Raw genomic sequence first — 20,004 nt, 5'->3', positions numbered from 1 at the left:
CCTTAACTTGTCCCCAGGTTTTCTGTGGGTCAGTTAGTTTACGGTCAATTTATCACAACACAACTTCATTTAGGAATATGCACCACATGATCACAATATAAACTGCAATAATAAAGGTCTTAAAACTAGATTTTGACACAGGGCCCCACTAGAAGATATGGCCACAATATTATATAATGCAAGACCCACCTTAGCTGATATTGTACTTTTGTGGTGCAGATTTGTATTTAATTAAAATAGGTGGGTTGGTTATCCACAGAGACATAGATAAAAACAGAAATAAAAAAATGACTTAACCCTGACTTGATTAATACTACTATATATATTTTTTATTAGCCAGTAATGCTTACACATGTATGCACTCCACTGTAATACCAACCATATAACCACACCAGCAGATAGCGTAATGTGTGTGGTTAATTCACTTTATGAGTAACAGTGTAGGTACTTGATATCTGAAAATGAATTAGCATTGCAATTAAATCAAGTGTTATATGTGATCATATATTAATTGAGTATTGCAGTTATCACAGATGTCTCTATATATGAGACAAACATCTATAAAAAAATAAACTTAAATATTAAGCTAATACAGTTAATTGTTACAGAATATGTTCCCATTGGAAATAGAAACCCGAACAGATCCCTACCTTATAGGAACAAGTAATACACAATGATATTTATCTGTTGCTTGATCTCATCAGTCAGACGCTCATCGCTGTCTCAAAATGTTGTGAGGTACCACACAAGAGAGGTGTTTTAGCTGTGGAAAACGTATATCTTAACTCCAACCAGTGAAGCACCAGGTAGGGAAGTGGGCCTACAGAAACTGAGGTCAGTGTAGGCCTGTCTTGGCAGTGGCTTTCTCCCACTGACGCAGCTTCGCTCAGCACACTGTTCTTCAAAATGTTTAACACCACAGCAAAGCTTTAAGAAACTTTAAGGCTTGGATTGACAGGGACGCTCAGCAGGGTCACAGCAGTCCTTCGGGCCTCTTCTCCAGACTGTACTCCTGGGTCCGCTGCACCTTCCACCCCAGCATCATCAGCAGGATGATGCCCATGACCTTATAACCCACCTGTAGGCCCAAGTACCTGCAGGGGTCAGACAAATGAAGGTAAATGACAGTCAGCTGGGATGTGGACGTAATGTGTATGTGACATGTGCGCTCAGTGACAAGTTTACTGACCGGTTCCTGAAGATGTTGTTGTCATAGTAACCACAGCTGAACTTCTTTCCGCACACACGCTTCCACCAGATACACGACGTATCAATGGCCATCCCGAAGAGAGCCGGGGCAGGCAGCCAGGCTGAGGGGGAGAAAGAGAGTGAGAGAGAGTGTTCAGGGTAAACGCATTTCTGTCCCCGTATGGTTGAACTACAGCCACTAGAGGGCAATGCAACATTTGCTTAAAAGAAGAAGAAGTCTAAATCAAATACTCATAGTACTGAAAGTTATGTTTAATTACACTCCCTGATTTTGTTGTAGCACCCAATAGTATCCCCACATCCCAGTGAGCTAGGAGGAAATTCAACTGTATGGAGCCCTTAAGTGTGAAATGTGAAATGAATAAATAAGTATATGTATATGTGTATAAATGAACCAATAATTTATGAAATAATTTAAGACTAATTCTTATTTTCATATTAACAGATTTATTTCATTATGGACATTTTTCTTTCAAATGAACCATTTTCAAGTCTGTTTTTATGTCATTATAGCATATTTCCCATTGAAACTATTATTTCATGTCACGTTTTATTTTATTATGTCCTTTTTCCTTTAATGTAATATTCTCCAATAAAACTGTTAATATAAACACAAGAATGATTAAATAAAATGTCATAATAATTAGTTGTTAGAGTAGTTTTAATTATTTATTTCCTACACAATTCCTATACAATTTATTAGTTTATTTATAGGTTTTACACAATCTATTAATGGGATTATTTATTTCATGATGTCTTTTTATATGTTAAATATTGGACACTTGAGCTCCACTGGAGCTCCATACATCTGCTGTTGAGTTTCAAAATAATAACAGTGGGCAAGAAGGATATTTGGGGGAAACTTTGAAAAAAGGAAGTGTATCATTAATACAATAATTAGTTATTCATATAAGTATGACACTACACACTTACCTAATACTCTAATGAGTAAAAATTGAATTCCTATAGCAAATGACTTCTCTTCAGAGGGAACAGATCTGAAATGAACAGGAAAAGATGGTCAATACTTACTTAATACTATTTTCTATTGGTTCTATTAACTACAACACAATGCTGGACAACAGTGGCAGTGATAAATTGATCAATTAGTTTTCATATTTCAAGCGTTTGAGCACCTTTATTAACCTAGTAAAGCAAATTTGTATTAAAATTTCTGAACTAATATTAAGAGCCTAGTGCTCTCATTTATCAACATTTGAGTTTGACTATTTATGGAGAAGAGCCTTTCAGAGGTTGATAAAAACAAGAGCAGACTGGAAAGAAAATGGTCATAAAAGACAAATTAGAGCCTAAAACATGACAGAGGTTCACACTGGTTGGGAGCAGCCGTGTGGTCAAATTAAGACATATTTAATGTAAGTTTTGTAAAAAAAAAAATCAGACCATAATAAGTAAATTCTATGTCACATAATTCAGTATTTGTAGGTAACTAGATTAAAATATAAGGTTCATATGCTGTAATATATTGTCATCCTTTCTCACCTGAGCACCATCATGTACATGGGGTTGTGAGTGAGGCAGGCGATCAGTGATGCCAGAGAGATGACAAGCATGAAAGGGAGAAGAAAATAAGGGCAGTTGTTTGGACAGGGAGCTGGGCGGGCATGACTCTGGCTCCCAGGTATACATCTGCAGTTGGTATATAGCTGTACCCAAAAAGAAAGCAAAGGAAATATTAATGTCGGTATCTGTACAAAGAAAAACAACTTTTTACTTTTGTTATGTTGCACTACATCTGCTGCAATACTTATTTTCCCCACTGGGGACTGCAGTTAGACTTTTCGGGAAATGCTCTTACTTACTGTTCGAAGAGAAGATCGATACCACATGACCGAGGTATTGATCTTCTCAAATAAGCGTATTTCCCAAAATGTCAAAGTATTCCTACTCCTGGTTTTAAAAGGGGCAAAACAAGTAAACTACAATTAATTTGTTTTTCTGCATATGTTCCGACAGCTTAGCAACTCCTTCACTGTTCATTTTTTAAGTTCAAATCAACACCATGTACTTTTCAGCCGATTTCTAAAAATCAAAATACAGACATAGTTTATGTAAAAATGTATTCAGACCTTGGTCTAGCAGCTGGCTGAATCCCACTTTCAACTGCCCACTTGTCCCCAGAAAGAGAAAATAATTCTTCTGTGATTTATTGAGATAAATCTATTAAGCTAGCTGTAGCCATCACTGTCTGTGTTTGTGCTGCAGTATTACACAGTGGGCTTACATACTGAGTCAAACTGACTAATACTCTATTAGCAGTCACACAATCCACCCACCGGAGGATTATTCACAAGCTGTGACGTTTAAATACTGACTTTTTCTCCCTCTTAAAACACCCCCTATATGCTCTGTGACTAATAAGCATTGATCGGACATTGATTGTGAGCCACTCGTGTCCTGTTAGTCTGTCTGCTCGGACCGCTCCTAGACTGGAAGATCCTGGCTGATGAGACACATTACTATTATATTGTGGGACTGGGACTTTATATCACTTCTGGTATGAAATGTTTGATAATTTCAAGGACCATATGGCAGACATATATCACAAAGTCTAAATACTGGGACACTGAACCAAGATGCTGGGATATAATTTGTGTCTCAAATCTAAGGAGGGACCCAGGGACAAAGTCATTTCCTGTTCCAAGTATCTACTTAACACTGGAAAAAAAATGCACCTTAATGGCATTTCATTTGCGGTACGCATTCCCTGCCGTGTTCTGCCCCTGAGTACAGAGTTAAATGGTTAATTACAGATCCGGTGCAAGGACAAGAACCTAATGCTTATTCCTTTTTCCCACACTGGGAAAATTATAGAAGATTAGAAGATTACAAAAGAAAATTGTACAAGTTTGAAAAATGTTTCCCTGCTGTAAAAACAAATGAACTCATCTTGGATCTCATATATATATCAATTTTCTTTTCAATACACTTCATTCCCATCTTACATGATTACTCTGCATCAGGTAATTTCACTGATTACTGTTGATGCTTTATTGTACAACCTTATTCTAGAGTTGTGCAAATATTCTAAACATTTCATGCACATGTAGTATCATTGTATGCTGATGTTAAATATATCGTTGTATACAACAGCCAAACCTGCAGGCATTTATACTGTGGGAGGAAACCATGAACAGGTGCTTAGAGGAGGAGGCACTGACCTGAACCCTGTGGGTGTTGTTGGGGTCTTTGGTGAAGTTGGTGCAGCCCGCATGACAAGGAGAAAAATACTCGACACCATCAGAGCCGCACACGGGGTTGAAGGCACTGGCAGGACAGGAGCAGTTGGAGTAGCACATGGATAGAGACCTGTGGAGGGCAGACAGAGAGACAGAGAGTCAAACAAAACAAGTTCAGAGCTAATGTTTGAGCAGTCTGCGTTTCATTAGCATGTATTTGCTTTTGACTTAACTACATCCCAGTACTTTGTGTCTGCAAGTTGTTGTTGTGATAAAGTCACAAAGGTTCTAATATTATGTTTCCAATGTGTTTTATATGTAATATACAAATACATGTTAAATTATAAAGAAAACTGAAAGCAAATAAAGTTAGTTACCATGCTAGCGTAAACGCTACACAGTGAAAAAATTAGCTATTACCATTTTGTTTAGGCTGTTGTCAGACCCTTAAAGGTACCCTGTGGAGTTCTTCACCACTAGGAGTGCTATAGAGCACTGTTTTTATGAGTGGGCTCCTCGGTTTGTGAAAGTGTGACAACGCAATACGCTTTCCAGTCACCAGTTTCAGGCCATTCCACTGATCAGTAACGGGCCAAGAAGCGTAGAAAAGTACCAACAATAGGCAGGGAAGAAGAAGACTACGAGCTAGCGAACATGGATGTAAACAATGCAGGTTCCAAAATACTGACACAAGCATGGATGTCTTTTTATGGTTGGGCATGCAGTTGGAAGAATGTTGAATGGTAAGATTGGCCTACGTTAGCCCAATTCTTTGCCAATCTAACCTATAAGTTATATATTCATGAAGGCAAAAACTAACAAAGGAATGCGATTATACTGTAGCAAGGGTCCTGTCTACTCCCTGTATATGTGTATGCCCTGTATACAGTACTGTACGCTCCAAAATATCAGTATGAAAACTCACTTTTTCAGAAGTTCAATATGATTGTGAAACTGTTTGAAATTTGTAGGAATTGGTCCAAAAGTGTTGATATACTCACTAATTTCGTTATGGTGCCCAATAAAATGCCCAAATATTGCACTGACTTTCAAAACATCAATGAACTAATATGACATTTTGGGACTTGGGGGCCATAATGTGTTTCTTGATTTAATTGTATCTGAGCAAGTATTTCACATGAGCTAGGCTGGATGTGTGTGACTCTGACACACATAGGAATAGGAAACTGCTCCTTTGAGAAAGCATCATGACAAGACTCCTGTCACTCACCCATACTGTCCGATTTGGTAATGATTGACCTCCGAGACTTTGCGTGTGGGGCAGCCCATGAAGAAGAGAGGGATACAGAGGAGGGTGGAGATGGTCAGCATGAGCACGGAGAAACGTGGGATGGCCTTCAGAGAGAGACCTGCCCTCTTCATGATGACCCCACCAATCAGCATCCCCACCGCTACTGCTGGAAGATTCACAGCACCTGGGAACCATGAATTGTTTTATAATCTTTAAGTAGAGATTGGCATTTATTGTCTACTTAAGATGTCCAAAGGGGTTTCCCACACATCATGTGCCATTTTGCTTGTTTGCTGACACCGTGACACAAATGACAGGTGTAGTCTGAAAATAAATGCAATGTTAGCAAAGAGCCTAACTTGCTTAAAGCACAAACCCAAATAACATAAGGAAAAATGACAGAACAAGCCTGATTCCCTCTTTGGAAAGCAGCCACGACTCCAAGTGTGCTGACACACTCCAGAGTGTCCATACAATTATTTAAATAAAACTGTTTCATTTCACTTCCAGAGAGTTCATATATACCTTGCTGTATAGTATGACTTGAATAATGGAACAGCTGACATTGATTGCAATCAGTTGACTGAAAGAGCTATAGTAATCTATTATAGTAATCTATTATATTTGCACTCCTACAGTACCTACCTACTATCAGGCTGCTGTAGGCGAGCGAGGCGCCGTACTGTCGCTCCAGAAACTTGTTCAGGAACGTCGAGAAACCTGCAATCACTGACGAGAAGCAGCACTGGGCCAGGATCAGCATCAGGAAGAGAGGGCTCAACAGGAGGTGGACAAACATTCTGGGAAACACTGATCAGACACAAGCACATACAGACACACTGATTATTACACCGATACTGGACATTACTTCAGCAAAAACTCTCTCTCTTATCTATCTGTTGCAGAAAATGTTAACAATATAAAACTATGTTGAGTCAGTTTATGAATCTAACAGGGGGAACCTTTGCAGTTTGAACAAAACTAACTTACTTTTCAGGAAGTCAATTAAAGAGATATCTGGCTTCTTGAAGTCATCATTCATGTCAGTTTCACTTCCAATCACCTGGAAAATCATATGCAGAATAAACTGTTATAGGAGTATGTGTGAAGGCATATATGAAACAGTTGTACCAATTCAAACATACAGGACAGTGTGAAACTGGAGGATCACATCAGCCCTGTTCTCACTAGAAAGACTTGATTCATCAGGTAAAACATTACTTTTTTCATACCCCAAACCAAGCATAGTGTTGGTGCCTTAATGCTAATGATCTCATACTAACTGTTTCATAGTAGGCTTTATGTTTATTTTCACATGATTTCTTTCTTGTTGGAAATGATGAATTTAAGCAAGAGTTATTACAACTTTTTTAAAGTAAAGATGTCTTTTATTATCAAAATGACAAATTCCCAGGGAGATTTATATCCAATTGGTCCAAAATGGAGACATTTACCTCCTTATCATTTACATATTTTTATCAGGTCAAGTCCTGGACAAAGCTGGAAGAGCCAAAATGTGGTTTCATAAGACATGTGTGGGATACAATCTGGCTTTATCTTATCTCTGACTAATGTTTTCTGCAGATTGTTTAAGAGGTCGGATACAGAAAAGTACAAATCACGTCTTGGGAATTGAATGTGTTCAGTAACATGATGTGTCAGTTATTTTGTGGACTATATGTTAACATTGAGAAACTTTGTTTTGTACGCTCAAGATGGTGAAAAGCCAAGGAGGAAAAGTAAATGCAATGCTGACATAAAGCCAGTAGGTGTCAGTAAAACATATAGAGAGATATACTGTAGTTTTACATAGTCCACAAGATATATTCAATGAATGTTTTGTCATAAAACAGGGCTGTTTTGTTCTAGTAGATCTCTGTGAGTGAGGGTGTGACTTACATCATCTTCTGAAGGCATTCTACGAGGGAAGAAGAAGTAGGGGATGGAGGTGAGAACCAGGCAGCCAGTGGCGATGAGCAGGCCCATCCACCAGGCCCCGACCCAGCGGGGATCACCGTGTCGCAGCTCTAGTTCGGCTCCTGCAGGAAACAGTAGTGAGCCCTTAGTCACCAGCCACAATAGTGAACCATATTTCCTGCTTTAACCTGTCTATAAAACAACTTTGGGATGCCTGTAAAGACCTAATCATTACCTAAACCAGTCCTGTCCACGTCCACATAGATCCGCAGCATGACTGAGCCCAGCAGGTAGCCAATGGCAGGCCCGAATACAGATACTGCAAACAGGATGGCTGTGAATGACAAAGTGGCTGTGAGGCAGAGTTTCTGAAGTACTGTTGAGCGGTTTTGTAATTTTCTTGTCAAATCGTGACCTTATAAAACGGTTCTTTGTGTTTATTTTTTTGGTTATTCACATGGCATTATTCTTTGACTTCCTAAAATTAGGATGGTTGTTTCTCCAAAATCAATCTCTAACTTGGTTCTACAAGGTTCAACCTACAAAGCACCAATCAGTGCTGCTCAAAGTGTTCACAGCAGAACCAATCAACTTCAGTCTCTTTACATTGTCTCCTCACTGCTCTGTGACTGTGGATTAAGGGGCAGAAAAAAATCATGAAAAGCTGCTCAATGATTTTAAGGAACGCATTACGAATGATACAAATGTCACGTCTTACTTCAGAGATGAAAACAATGAAGGCCATCATTTTAATATGTAGCATAAATACAGGTTTCTAGCTGCCAGTTGCTGAACATTTTAGTGATCTGATGCCACCGGTTTATGTCCTTTTATAACTTGTCACAGTGGTGACAGTGACAGTGTTCTGAATCGTTTTCTGTGCCAAAGTATCTTATATAACTCCCTTCACAAGTTAATTAATTGATTTTGTGTATTGACACAAAGAAAGACTAAACTAAATAAATGAAACACTAGTTCTTCTATCTGAAATCCACCTGATCTAGAAAACCCCATTTAAAAATGGGATATCAATATTATATATTTAGACTGCATTGAGGATGCCTATTATTTTGACCAATAAGAGAGCACTTTACTACATAATAGTTTTGCTATCTGGGATGTGAAACCTTTGAAATTCAATATCTGAAATCAACATGCAAGCCTGAAGAATCACCCAGGATAACATCATGACCCTCGGATTGTGTTCTCTTTACCCAAACAAATCAATCTACCTCTGAACCACAGGCCACTCACCTATGTAAAGAGGGGAGTTGCCAGGCCCAGCAAAATCATCTATGTAGGAAATCCCAAACGGTTGGATGGGCACCGAGCCCACGCCGAAGAGCAGCTGAGCGCTGGCCATGAGCAGCCACAGGTTGTTGGTGTCGGTCAGACGCCTGGTCTCGTCGCGGCCGCAGGACTCCGGGTTGCTCGTGTTCCCCTGCGGGTTGCAAATGTCGTGGCGATCTGGATCACATCAGGTGGTCGCACACGGATGGAGAGGGAAAAAAAAAAAGACAGCTATAGTTAATGAAAAGCAAGTGGACACAGCTGTCCAACTTCTTTAATATCCTGAAGCTTCTCTGGCCTTTAACTGACTCGAAGCTACTTTTTCTGGGGGTAAAATTAAAGAAGGAAGAGGGAGATTGTTATTACAAATTAAATGCCCTGGAGGTAACTTTAATCTCCTTAGCTTTAGGCGAGTACATGGAATTTCCTTCTGAATTATGCAAAAGTTCAGCTGGAGAGCACCGGCAATACTTTCTTAATACACCATTTGCTGCAGAGTACAGAAAGCCAAACAGCAGATACTTGTCTGACTCCTGCTGAGTGCTATGGAGCCTTTGCTGAGAAGATGCCGCAGCGCTCCAGACGAACCCTTAAGTGAAGTCTCATAAATTGCATTGACATATTTGTACATTCACATGTCCCCTAGTCTGGACTGAGTCACATTAGCTGTCACAGCGGTGTCAGTGGAGACAGAGAAGCAGTGCGGCCGTATATTTAGGTCTTTGTCTTACTGTGTAAAACCGAGTCGTATTCGTAGGGCTGGGACACAAAGTGAGGTAAGGTCAGGATCACGGCGCTGACAGCCATCAGTAGTCCACCAATCCCAATGAGGCGAGGACGGTGAACCCGATTTCCAAAGTAGCTCACAAACACTATCAGCACGCTGTTACTCACCTGAAGAGTCAGACAAAGACACGTTTTCTCTCTTTACGATAGTTACACATTTCAAACCAATCCTTTCACACTTGCATTAAGTTGCTGGTCTCACAATTAGTAACGGACTCTCAAAACCAAATACGGAAGTGGTCAGGGTTGCACTGTAATCCAATGCACACAACCCAGGCACAGCTCAGAATTAATGTTTGGGTAATGTAGAGAAATGTAGTAATTTAAAGCTGCATTGTCCGATCTTTTTACAACTTGGAGGCAGTGGAAACAAGCTGTTAAACACATATTGTATGTCCCGATTCTCCCGCTGAATCTGGAAACAAGGCTGATGAGAGCAAATCAAAAAGTAAAGTTACATTAAACCTGAATAATGAGCTGAAAGATGCTAAAACAGGTGACTGCAGAGTCGGGTGAGAATTACCTGCGGGTTCATTGCTAAGAAAAACCCCTTTACCATTTCACATCGTCATTTGATCCATTGATAACATAAAAATATCTGTCATAGCAGCTTTAAATAACCACACTAAGAGGAGATGCGAGACTGACATTTGAAGGAGTTGTTTGGTTTGTGTTTCCATAAAAGTATCATACAGTCAGATCAGCTCTCGTAAATCACAGTATAACTGCAAGTGCAGCCAAATCCTGAGAGGATCTGAGCTGCAAAAGAATTTAAAAAGCCTAAAGGTACCAAATGTCAACACAGTGATTTAATTAGTGACTAGTGACCCGTGGTCATGCACAATTGAAACCTGAAAAACAACTGGAAAACATTCAACTGTGTGATGTATTTAAATCCCACTTGAGCATAAAAAATTCCAGCCCCCTCCACGACGAGCACGTACAGTACATTCTTTCATTATTCTTGACCCCCTCCTATCTGTAATGAAAGCGTTCCAAAATACTTGAGTCTGGCTTGAGTTGTCAGGAAGTGTGATTTTGATATGTTGCTTGTTCTCCAGTTCCTCCTTTGTCATCGGTATCCTTGTAATAAAGCTATCATGATCTGAAACTGTGTGAGGGTATGTTATTGTTGGCTCCTACCTCGTTGAGAGAGGAAATGGTTCCTGAGGAGTAGCTGCTGAGGCCATAGCGTCTCTCGATTGTGGTGATGGTGCTCTTGAAGTAGGCGCTGTACAGCAGCTGAGAGAACTGCAGGAGGCCGTGGCACAGGACAAACAGCTAGGACAGACGGACAGTACAGGAGGCTTGAGTTGGAATTATGTAGTCGAAAACAGAAACATGAAATGATACAGATGGGCAGGACAGAAATGGAAAATCTGAAAGAATATTTGGAAATGATTTGCCCCATGGTCTGCCTCACTGCAGCACCTTGTTGCCAAACATACACTAAATTAGGTACATTACATAGAAACATATGAAAACAATTTGTGAACCACGGAAAATGCTTGCTAATAACTGCTATCCATTTCAATTATTAATACGTTTCGCAAATGTGCAGTACGCTCTGACAAAAGCTTGTAATAGAGATTTATCCAGAGCTAAAATAGGTTACAGTCATAAATGTCAACTGTGTCGTTTGTGCCATTTTCAGCCGCAAGAGACGTTTGGCAGCACTCACATAGAGACAGAACAGACAGTAAAATCCACCCCCCCTCCCTGAGAGGCCTAAAGTGTTCCAAGGAACAGAGGCCGATTCAGAGGAGCCACGTATGGGATGACAATGACACAACTTTCCTGTGTTTTTAAGCCCCGGCAACACGCTGAGACGTCTCACATCTCAACAAAGAGCACACTTAAACATCAGAGATGAAACGTTGTCTGTGCAGTGAAATGCAGTGTGGAAAGTGGAAAAACCAAACAGCTGCTTCGCAAACATGTGGCACAACTTGCAAGTACCAACACATTCATCCATTTGAAAAGACACGAAACCACATTCGAAGGACTAAAATCTACATATTCTAGACATTCTGTTGGATCATTATTACTGATTTATTTATAAGTAAGACGTATTTTAATGTTGTAGCTGGTTGGGATGGAGGTCATTTTAACACTTTTAAGTATCATAATCTCATCATACGTTTTGTATGTCAAATCTTAAATTGCAAAGTACAACTACGGAGATGTCTGAGATGGGAAAGAGTCATTGTTTTTTTTTTCAAGTCACAAGTAAGTCTTGGCTATGAAGTCCAGAGTCAAATCCCAAGTCAAGTCCAAGTTCTAAAGTTTGAGTTTCGACTCCTGGACAAGCCGTTATGTAGCCTTCACCAAACTGAAAGTCATTTTATGTCTTAAAATGAGTTAGAATAGTAAATTCAAAATTTGTTTTTATTAGCTTCAAAAACTTCATGACATATAAATCAACGTTTTGGGAAAGGCTTATTTTCTTTCTTTCAGAGAGTTAGATGAGAAGATTAATACTGCTCTCATGTGTGCGCTAAACATGAGGCTGCAGCCAGGAGACGCTTAGCTTAGCTTAGCACAACAAATGGAAACATGGGCAAACGGTTAGGCTGGCTCTGTCCAAAGGTAAGAATAAGTGTAAAAACGACACCCGGCACATGGAGGCATATGTCTTGGATTTCTCCCACCCAAGAAATTCTGGCACCTAACCAGCTAGTTGCTAACTTTGTCCGCCATTTGGTGCGAATTGAACCTTAACAGTAAAGCTGCAGACCATAAAACCAAAAACATTGAGCTGAAAGACGCTAAAATGCTCCATAGCGCTGAGCAGAACTGCAGAGTCGAGTGATAATCATCTGCGGGAATATCAATACAACTGCGCCCTTTCACATTACACCATCATTTGATCGATTGTTAATATAAAAATACTGATTACAGACGCTTTAAGTGAGGTACCAAGTGGTACTTAAAGTGAGTACTTGAGTAAATGTACTTAGTTACGTTCCACCTCCGGTTTCATAAGCTTGCAGAAGTTACAGCAATATGACAAAAAATGGTGTCTTATAGCAAAGCAGTAATTCATCTGGTTTTCCTAGAGACTAAACAGGATGGCTCCAAAAGAGTAATGAATTGTGGGATTCAATGATGAGACTTTGACTGGATGATTGTCAGCCAGTTACTTTGCATCAGGTGTGTGGAAAGTTCAGAGTCGCCCACTGGACGTGCTCCCGGTGATCTGTTAGAGCCACTCGCCTGCCTGCGTGTCAGGAGGCGTTCACAGACACTCGTGAGCCTCCCTGTACATGGGTTTATTCACACAGGGGGGGCCATGATTGAACAAATGACACTCAAGATATGTGTTGAGATTAGGAGTGACTTTGCTATGAAAACAGTAATAAATCCAAGCTTTCAGTTTGTTTACCGGCTGCCAAGTCGGCTGAGGGAGAATAAACTCTGCGTTCGACTCAGAACAGTTAATGCTCCTATTAAAGCTTGGCTTTATGGTTTGTTAGCACACACAATGGATGCTTTTACACTGTTGCTAATATTTCATCCTCATTTTGTATCATATGGGCTTCGATTATCTAAATGATTCGACAGGATTTATTTGTTGGCGGGCAAAAAGCTTCTTTTGTTTGTGATTTAGATTCAAACAAAAAGTTCACAACTGTTTCTTTAACCAGGTCAGCTTAAAATCCACTTTAGCCTTTAACGAAGTCGGATTTAGATTTTTATTGCAGAAAACACCTGATACAAATATCACCCTTCAGAGACAAGTCTCTGGCTTTCTGGCTATTTGGCTTTAACACTGGAAACACATAATAAATTTGATAACACAAAATCACCTTACGCCCCATCAATATGAATGATAAATTACAGCAGCTCAGTTTTTCTTGATGAAGGAATGTTGCATAATGTTGAAGCTTGGACAAGATATCCATGGAGAGTTATAAACTGAGGAAAAAAGGGGGCAGCAGCAATACAATTAGTGCTGAACGGTGCAGTATGTCAACACTATGTCACACTGTGTAGACGCAGGATTTATGATTCATCTATACTGATAACACAAGTGATTTAAGCCTATTTGATGTTCGCCAGCAGGAAAGTGGTTGTGCAGAGTTGGACTCTCTGTGGATTATGTGTGTTTATCCTCTTTGCGCACTCTCTGCTCCGTCTGTCGGGACGTTATTGTCCAAGCCTTCGACCCCACTGCGAGGGGAAGAATTGAGGGAAGTTCACACTTGATTTTCAAATGCTTTTATTTCAGGGACACGTGTTGCAGCTATGACCTACTTATTCAAAAAACGATCCCAGGATACTTAAAAGAAACTAAAGCCACAGAATCACGTCCCCTTCATTGTGAAACAGACATAAAAAAAGTTTAGCTGCACAATAGCATCGTGATCAAAGGAGCATTTTCTCTGATTTAAAGCAATAGCTAAATATCTGGGGAAATTGGACGGTAGACGGTTAGCTTAGCCTAAAGGCTGGAAACAGCTAGCTCGGCTATGTCTGATGGTAGGAAATCCAGCCTACAAGCACCTCTAAAGCTCGCTAATTAACATTTTATATATCAACAGTACAAAAGCCAGAAGTGTAGAAATGACAGGTTCCACTTTTACCGACGGGTTTACATGCTGGACTATATCTTGGTTGAGAGCAGACGACCTGTTGTCTTTACACATGTTTTTTTTTAGTACGGATTGAACAAACAAGGAAGTAACACGTTCGTTAGAGAGATTTGGAGGTGCTGGTAGATTTTGATTTTATCTTCGGACAGAGCTGCCTCCCGCTGTTTCCAGTCTTCTTTGTGCTAAGCTAACCATGTGCTGGCGGTAGCCTCATGGTGAACAGACAAATACGAAAGCCAATCAATCTTCTTACATAACTCCCAGCAAGAAAGTCAATAAGTGTATTATTACGCGTATGTGCTCAGGTGCTCTGACGTGTGGAGAGAAGCGAACGGCAGCCGAGAGCTTTCGAGCGTTTCTCGTCCCATTTTGGAGGATGTGAACACCAGAAACTTGGCAGAGATATCTTTAAAGAGAATCTGATGGTGTGAAGCGGGTGCAGACTAGGTGTAGCTCACAGTAGATAAGTTCAAAGTTGTGGGGAAAAAAACAAACAGAATGAAACTCAGCAAACAGACAGAGCAGAGCGCATGTACGGGATGTACTAGTGTCAGGGAAAGACGAATGATTGGGTGATGATCGCTCCCCGTGAAGTCATTGTTGAGCGGCTGGTTCTGCTGAGCGCGAAGTGATTTGGTTTCATGTGAAAAGCAACTCGGCCAATTTTTATACTCTGTTGCAATTGCTGGACAGGAGGCCAACGGTAATAATGAGCTCTGGCATTACAGTTTGTGGCAAACGCAATTTAAAAGATACTCCTCTGCTTCCACCTCTCACTGCTGGAATGACTTGCAGAAATATGTCACTGACACATTACCTGCTGCTGAGCCTGCTTTTATTCTGAACTACTCCCATTATCTAAATACACCGTCATGTGGTTTGAACTTCAGCTACACTCCTACTGCGCAGGATGGGTTAAAGTTCACTCTCGGCCGGCAGGATGAGCCATACTGTGTCACCGTCCTCCACCCCATCTGTATCTGTACATCTTGGTTTCAACAGAGGAGGGGCTTTAAAGTGAAGACTTCAAAAGATAAACAGGAGAGGATTTTGCAGTAACTGGACCTACCACAGTCTGAGTGAGAATGCCTGAGGTAAACACTCTGAAGATTTTTCAAATAAACCTCCACCTTCTGGAAATGCAGAAGTTGCTCAAGTGTCTCCTTCTTTCAGTGTCCCCTCCAAACTCCAAGCAGAATATAGGTGTATTAGTCACGCGTCATTCATGCAAAACACAACACCAATGAAGAAGACAAGTCATTTCTCGCTGAGTTGTGCTGCAAGCAACATGGAGTTTTGCCTCATTATTACTCACAGCCCTGGAACAAACTGTTTCTCTCCTATTATTGCCATACGGTGAAGAATGACTACTGCTTTTGGCACTCAGTGGGGTTACATTTCTCTCACTAATCAGTGAGACTTTCGGTATTGGAGCCAGAAGGGCAGAACATATACCAATATGTTGAACTGTTACAGCCATCAAACACATAAAAACATTCGTCAAAACTGACTCACTGATTTATTTAATGATAGGAAAAACAAAGCTGTCAACCTCTTTCTCTATCAAAACCCATCTGAAGCTGAATGAAATTTCCAGAGATGCAGCAATTGATTAACAGACAATTAATAAGAAAGTGTTTTGATAATTGGTTAAGTCATTTTTTTCAAGCAAAAATGCCAAATGTTCTCTGGTTAAAGGCTCTCAAATGTGAGAACTGGCTGTTTTTCTTTGGCTCACATGACTGCAACTTGAATATTTGGGTTTTTTTGGGGACACTAGTCAGACAATTTTCACCTTGAGCTCTGAAATATTGCTGATTTCGGATGTTTTACAGACCAAATCATGAAAATAATCAGCAGATTAATCAATAACGAAAATAACCGTTTTCAGTTTTCTCATGTTTCATAAATTAAATTTTTAATTTGGCATAAAGATGAGTCTGTGAAACAGCTTGAACCACCGAGTAGTAAAATGATTAAACAGTTGTATTGCTCTGAACGGTTTGAGGTAACAGCAGTATAAAGACAAAACATTGCTCTTCGTCACTTAAAGCGATCATAAAATAAAATGACATTTAAACAATCGAGGAAAAACTCTCCTTTCTTTTCTTCTAAGCAACTCAAGTTTTTTGCGTTAATGCCAACTAAAATTAATCTGACTGAAATCTGAACTTTTTGAGGTATGAGCCACTTGTTTACCTAAGGTGAAGTTAACTCTTAGGCAACACCACACAGGAGACACTGTGCTCAGAAGAAAAAAAAACACTATGAAATCACTTTTTATTACTCCAGTATTATTATCTGTGTAACGTTACACAATCTTCTAAAAATACATCCAGCTCGGATGGTTATATAAACAGTGAGGGAACAAGTGCTGCAGGTTAAAACAAGACATTTCATGGCCTCCTCTCCGGCGTGTGACCGCTGTAGCTGATGCCTACCTTTATGCTGCGGAACAGCGTCCTTGGTTGTTTCATGTCTTTGGTCTTTGAATGTATGTCCATTAGTTCGGCTCGTGTGTCCTCGCGCGCTTCACCGGCTCCGGGCGGTAGAAAGCTGCCTCTCGAGGTTTGTGTCAAGAGGTTGTCTCTGTCGCCCCCCCACCTCCCACCTCCGGTGAGCCGGAGTGCTTTTTTATGACCGGCGGTGATGTAATTGGCCCACGGCCCCACGCGCAAATGTTTTGAAAGTTGTGAATCGGGAACAGACAGTCCCGCGCTGATTGGCTGAGTCACGCGCGAGCCTGTGCAACACTCACCTGCGCGAGTGTGACCTAACGCGTCTATAACCACTTTACAAACGACAGCGCAATACGACACGTAAAGGTCGTTTTATACTAAGTGTGTCGCCGTCCTCTCAGTGAAGCCCCGCTTTGTTCTCCTGCGGGCTTAATGCTTCATTAATTGCGGTATGCGGCTCTGTGGGCTGGTTCCGCCTGGACATAATGAGTAGTGGTCCGACTGAGGGAGAAACGGCCGCTAATGAATGAACTCCTTCGAGCTGAGGAGAGTCAGTGTAACTACAATAATACATGTTTAACTATTCCGGTAGAGCTCTCACTCATTTTCATGTATTCCTCTTTGTCGGCCTACAGGTGCTCAACGTTTTAGTCAACAACTAAACATATTTGCGTCCTTGTGGCTCACCTGCTGGAGCGCGTGCCATGTGTTGGGTCTTGGAGGGTCTTCGCAGCTGCGGCTCGGGCCCCTTTGCTGCGTGTCGTCCCTCTCCAGCAGAAATGGCAAAAAAAAACAATCAAATATAAAAATATGATATATATATATATATATATATATATACCTACCATGAGGGTTTTTTATTTGTAGAATGTGCCCCGGACCAAACTGCCCCCAGGTTGCCAATACCCCCAGAAAAAGATAAAAATGGCAGCTACGGCCCTGATTACAAGTATGACATCCTAACACTACAAAAAGTCAAAGAGTCACCATTACTTATCACTCTAACCCCCTCTTCAATGTCTGGTCCGCCTCGAGTGAAGTCAGGATGTATTGTTATCAATAAGTGGCATTCAGGTTTACAGAACTTTTATAATTCACAGACTCTCGTGCTTCTTGATGTCACATATGACAAGATAAGAGTTTGTATTGTTTTGGTCTGGTTGAGACAGTATTTCCTCTCAGTTCCCTCAAAAAGACTCTGCATGTTTTCGACGTGCTCTCTCGGTTATCGGCCTGTTTGTAGCCTTCGGTATGTCTGAACAATATCAACACATGCTTATTGTACTTGAAGCAGACGACTGTCATGGAGGTGTTACAAGTCATAGTCAGAAATCACCTTGATATACAGAAAATCTAAAAGACACTGGGGCAAAATTCTCAGATTTCTCAGAAAGTGTTGCCTGTCAATTAATAACCCCTAAATATAAGTCATGACCAGCTCATCGGTCAAATAAATGTGTTTCCAAGCAACCAAGACATGAGAGTTGATTTTTGGTAGGACAATATTTACATTCCAAGTGTGTGTGTTCAGGTACAAAACAATGACATTATGATTCAACCAATTAAAGGTGAGAACGAGGCGTCCCTTTCAGTTATATCACTTGTAAATACAAACAATAGTATCACTAGATCAAAATGTACTTAACCTTGACAGTAACTACGTCAGTAAAGGTGAGTCATACTGAATTGAATACAGGCTTCAAACTCTAAAGGACAAAATCCATCTTGTTTTATAAGTGGCTACAAGTATGAACAGGGGCCAGTTTTAAGTAGCAGGTTTACAGTCATCTGGATGAGTGTGCTGAGTAAAACTCAGACACCCCCCCAGACCTGGTGAAGTTCTGGGTTTTACTTTGCAAACTTGTCCAGATAACTCGGTAAAGGCTACAGTATTGCGACAGCCTGGTAATGAGCATGTCCACTTACTCAACATGCCTTGCGGCTGCATTGCATTACGGTCTATTATGACTGCTGGTGGTTAGGAAATTGTTGAACAATTGTGCAGAACTGACACAGGCTCTTTGACTGTGACGAGGATGTCGTGGAAATATCTCAACGTGACTTCACATCACTGACGTTTAGCTGGTTATTCAAAGAAATAACAACACTTCACCACCAGAAACAACAAAAACACAACACTGAAGCATGAATGCGAGTGAGATTGTCAACATTTGTCAGTGCGACACCATAAGACATTAAAGTTAAATAATATCTGAGTGAACAAATAATAATAATATTAACTGACCAGGTTGACACGCCCACACAAAGTAAAAAAAAATGTTGTCCTCGAACAATTTTAGTGTTAATTTAAACAAAAAAAAGCTTTTTTTTGTTTGTTTAAGTGTTTTTAAGGTGGATTTTTCCCTCCAATACTAAGCCTTTCACAAATATAACTGATTGCATGTAAGGATGAGGACTTGTAATGCAAGGGGTTTAAGGATTCCGCACAAATTAGATTTTACATAACTTTCCATTACAACATCATGAAGAACCAACCTAAGCCTAAAGCTAAAGAGGCAAAACAAAAGCAACTTGAATAAAACAAGGAAACTAAGAAAATTAAGAACCCATAACAGTGTTCTTATGTTACATACACAAAGACGCGTATTTGGTAATACAGATACCTGCGTATGAATGCGTTAACTTTTTTTCTATTAACAAGCGGACGGTTGGCATGGTTGAACAGCAGAGGCATCACTGTGGTACAAAGCTTTGCAGGCTAAACAGAAAAACATTGTTGTACCAAAACACTTGGCTTAAACTGTGGCTTTTGTGGTACAAAAACAATCAACGTGGTATCAGGTGTTCTCCCTAAAACGATGAGAAGAGCCGTTGTTATAAGCGACACAGACACGCTGCATGCTTTTGCTTTGAAAAAAATAAACTAAGCAGACATTTTATATTTAAAAGATCCCATTTAATTTGTGGATATGAATTCGGGAAGCAGTTTACAACCTTAATTCAACATGCAGTGACCATAAAGACACATCACAAAGATGATAAAGGTGTGAGAATAAGATTAGACCCAGCTGGAAGGCAGTTTTGTGTGTTCACAGTGATTATTAGTGCTGGTAGTTACTCACAAAAATCTGTCAAAAAAAAAAAAAATCCTGTGAAGGGCTGTGTTCTGACGCAGAACAATCAAGCTTATAAAGTAGAAACATAATGATAATTCAGTTTGTAGGTTGTGATAGTGGAAGTAAAATGTACAAAAGAGGAAGAAGGTGGTGGCATTCAAATAATAAAAGTTTCCAAAATTCACTCCGGATGTTGTTTAAAAGTCAAGATCACATATG

The 20,004-nt window shown here is 40.2% G+C and overlaps 1 protein-coding gene across 1 annotated transcript; it reads right to left on the bottom strand.

Annotated features, from left to right (window-relative positions):
• Window positions 1-529: 529 nt before the first annotated feature.
• Window positions 530-16,776, bottom strand: slco2a1 (solute carrier organic anion transporter family, member 2A1). Its single transcript, XM_070908686.1, has 14 exons — window positions 16,691-16,776; window positions 10,798-10,935; window positions 9,600-9,762; window positions 8,833-9,045; window positions 7,814-7,912; window positions 7,513-7,697; window positions 6,652-6,685; window positions 6,307-6,471; window positions 5,641-5,845; window positions 4,392-4,539; window positions 2,713-2,876; window positions 2,143-2,207; window positions 1,190-1,310; window positions 530-1,094 (listed from the first exon to the last, which is right to left on the bottom strand). The coding sequence occupies exons 1-14, from the start codon at window positions 16,751-16,753 to the stop codon at window positions 974-976; spliced, it is 1,884 nt and encodes a 627-aa protein (XP_070764787.1). The 5' UTR covers window positions 16,754-16,776; the 3' UTR covers window positions 530-973.
• Window positions 16,777-20,004: the final 3,228 nt, after the last annotated feature.

The sequence above is a fragment of the Enoplosus armatus genome, chromosome 7 (assembly GCF_043641665.1).
Source record: "Enoplosus armatus isolate fEnoArm2 chromosome 7, fEnoArm2.hap1, whole genome shotgun sequence".
Lineage (NCBI taxonomy): Eukaryota > Metazoa > Chordata > Actinopteri > Centrarchiformes > Enoplosidae > Enoplosus > Enoplosus armatus.
Note: the sequence above shows the minus strand (reverse complement) of the source record. Positions and strands in the feature narration are given on the sequence as shown.

What these genes read in the sequence shown, in the direction of transcription:
- slco2a1 (XM_070908686.1), bottom strand. Translation starts at nt 16,753, where the DNA reads ATGGACATACATTCAAAGACCAAAGACATGAAACAACCAAGGACGCTG. An exon ending in CGCTGTTCCGCAGCATAAAG is followed by an intron (nt 10,936 to 16,690) that starts GTAGGCATCAGC and finishes CGTCTGTCCTAG; the next exon opens with CTGTTTGTCCTGTGCCACGG. An exon ending in CAACTCCCCTCTTTACATAG is followed by an intron (nt 7,913 to 8,832) that starts GTGAGTGGCCTG and finishes TGTCATTCACAG; the next exon opens with CCATCCTGTTTGCAGTATCT.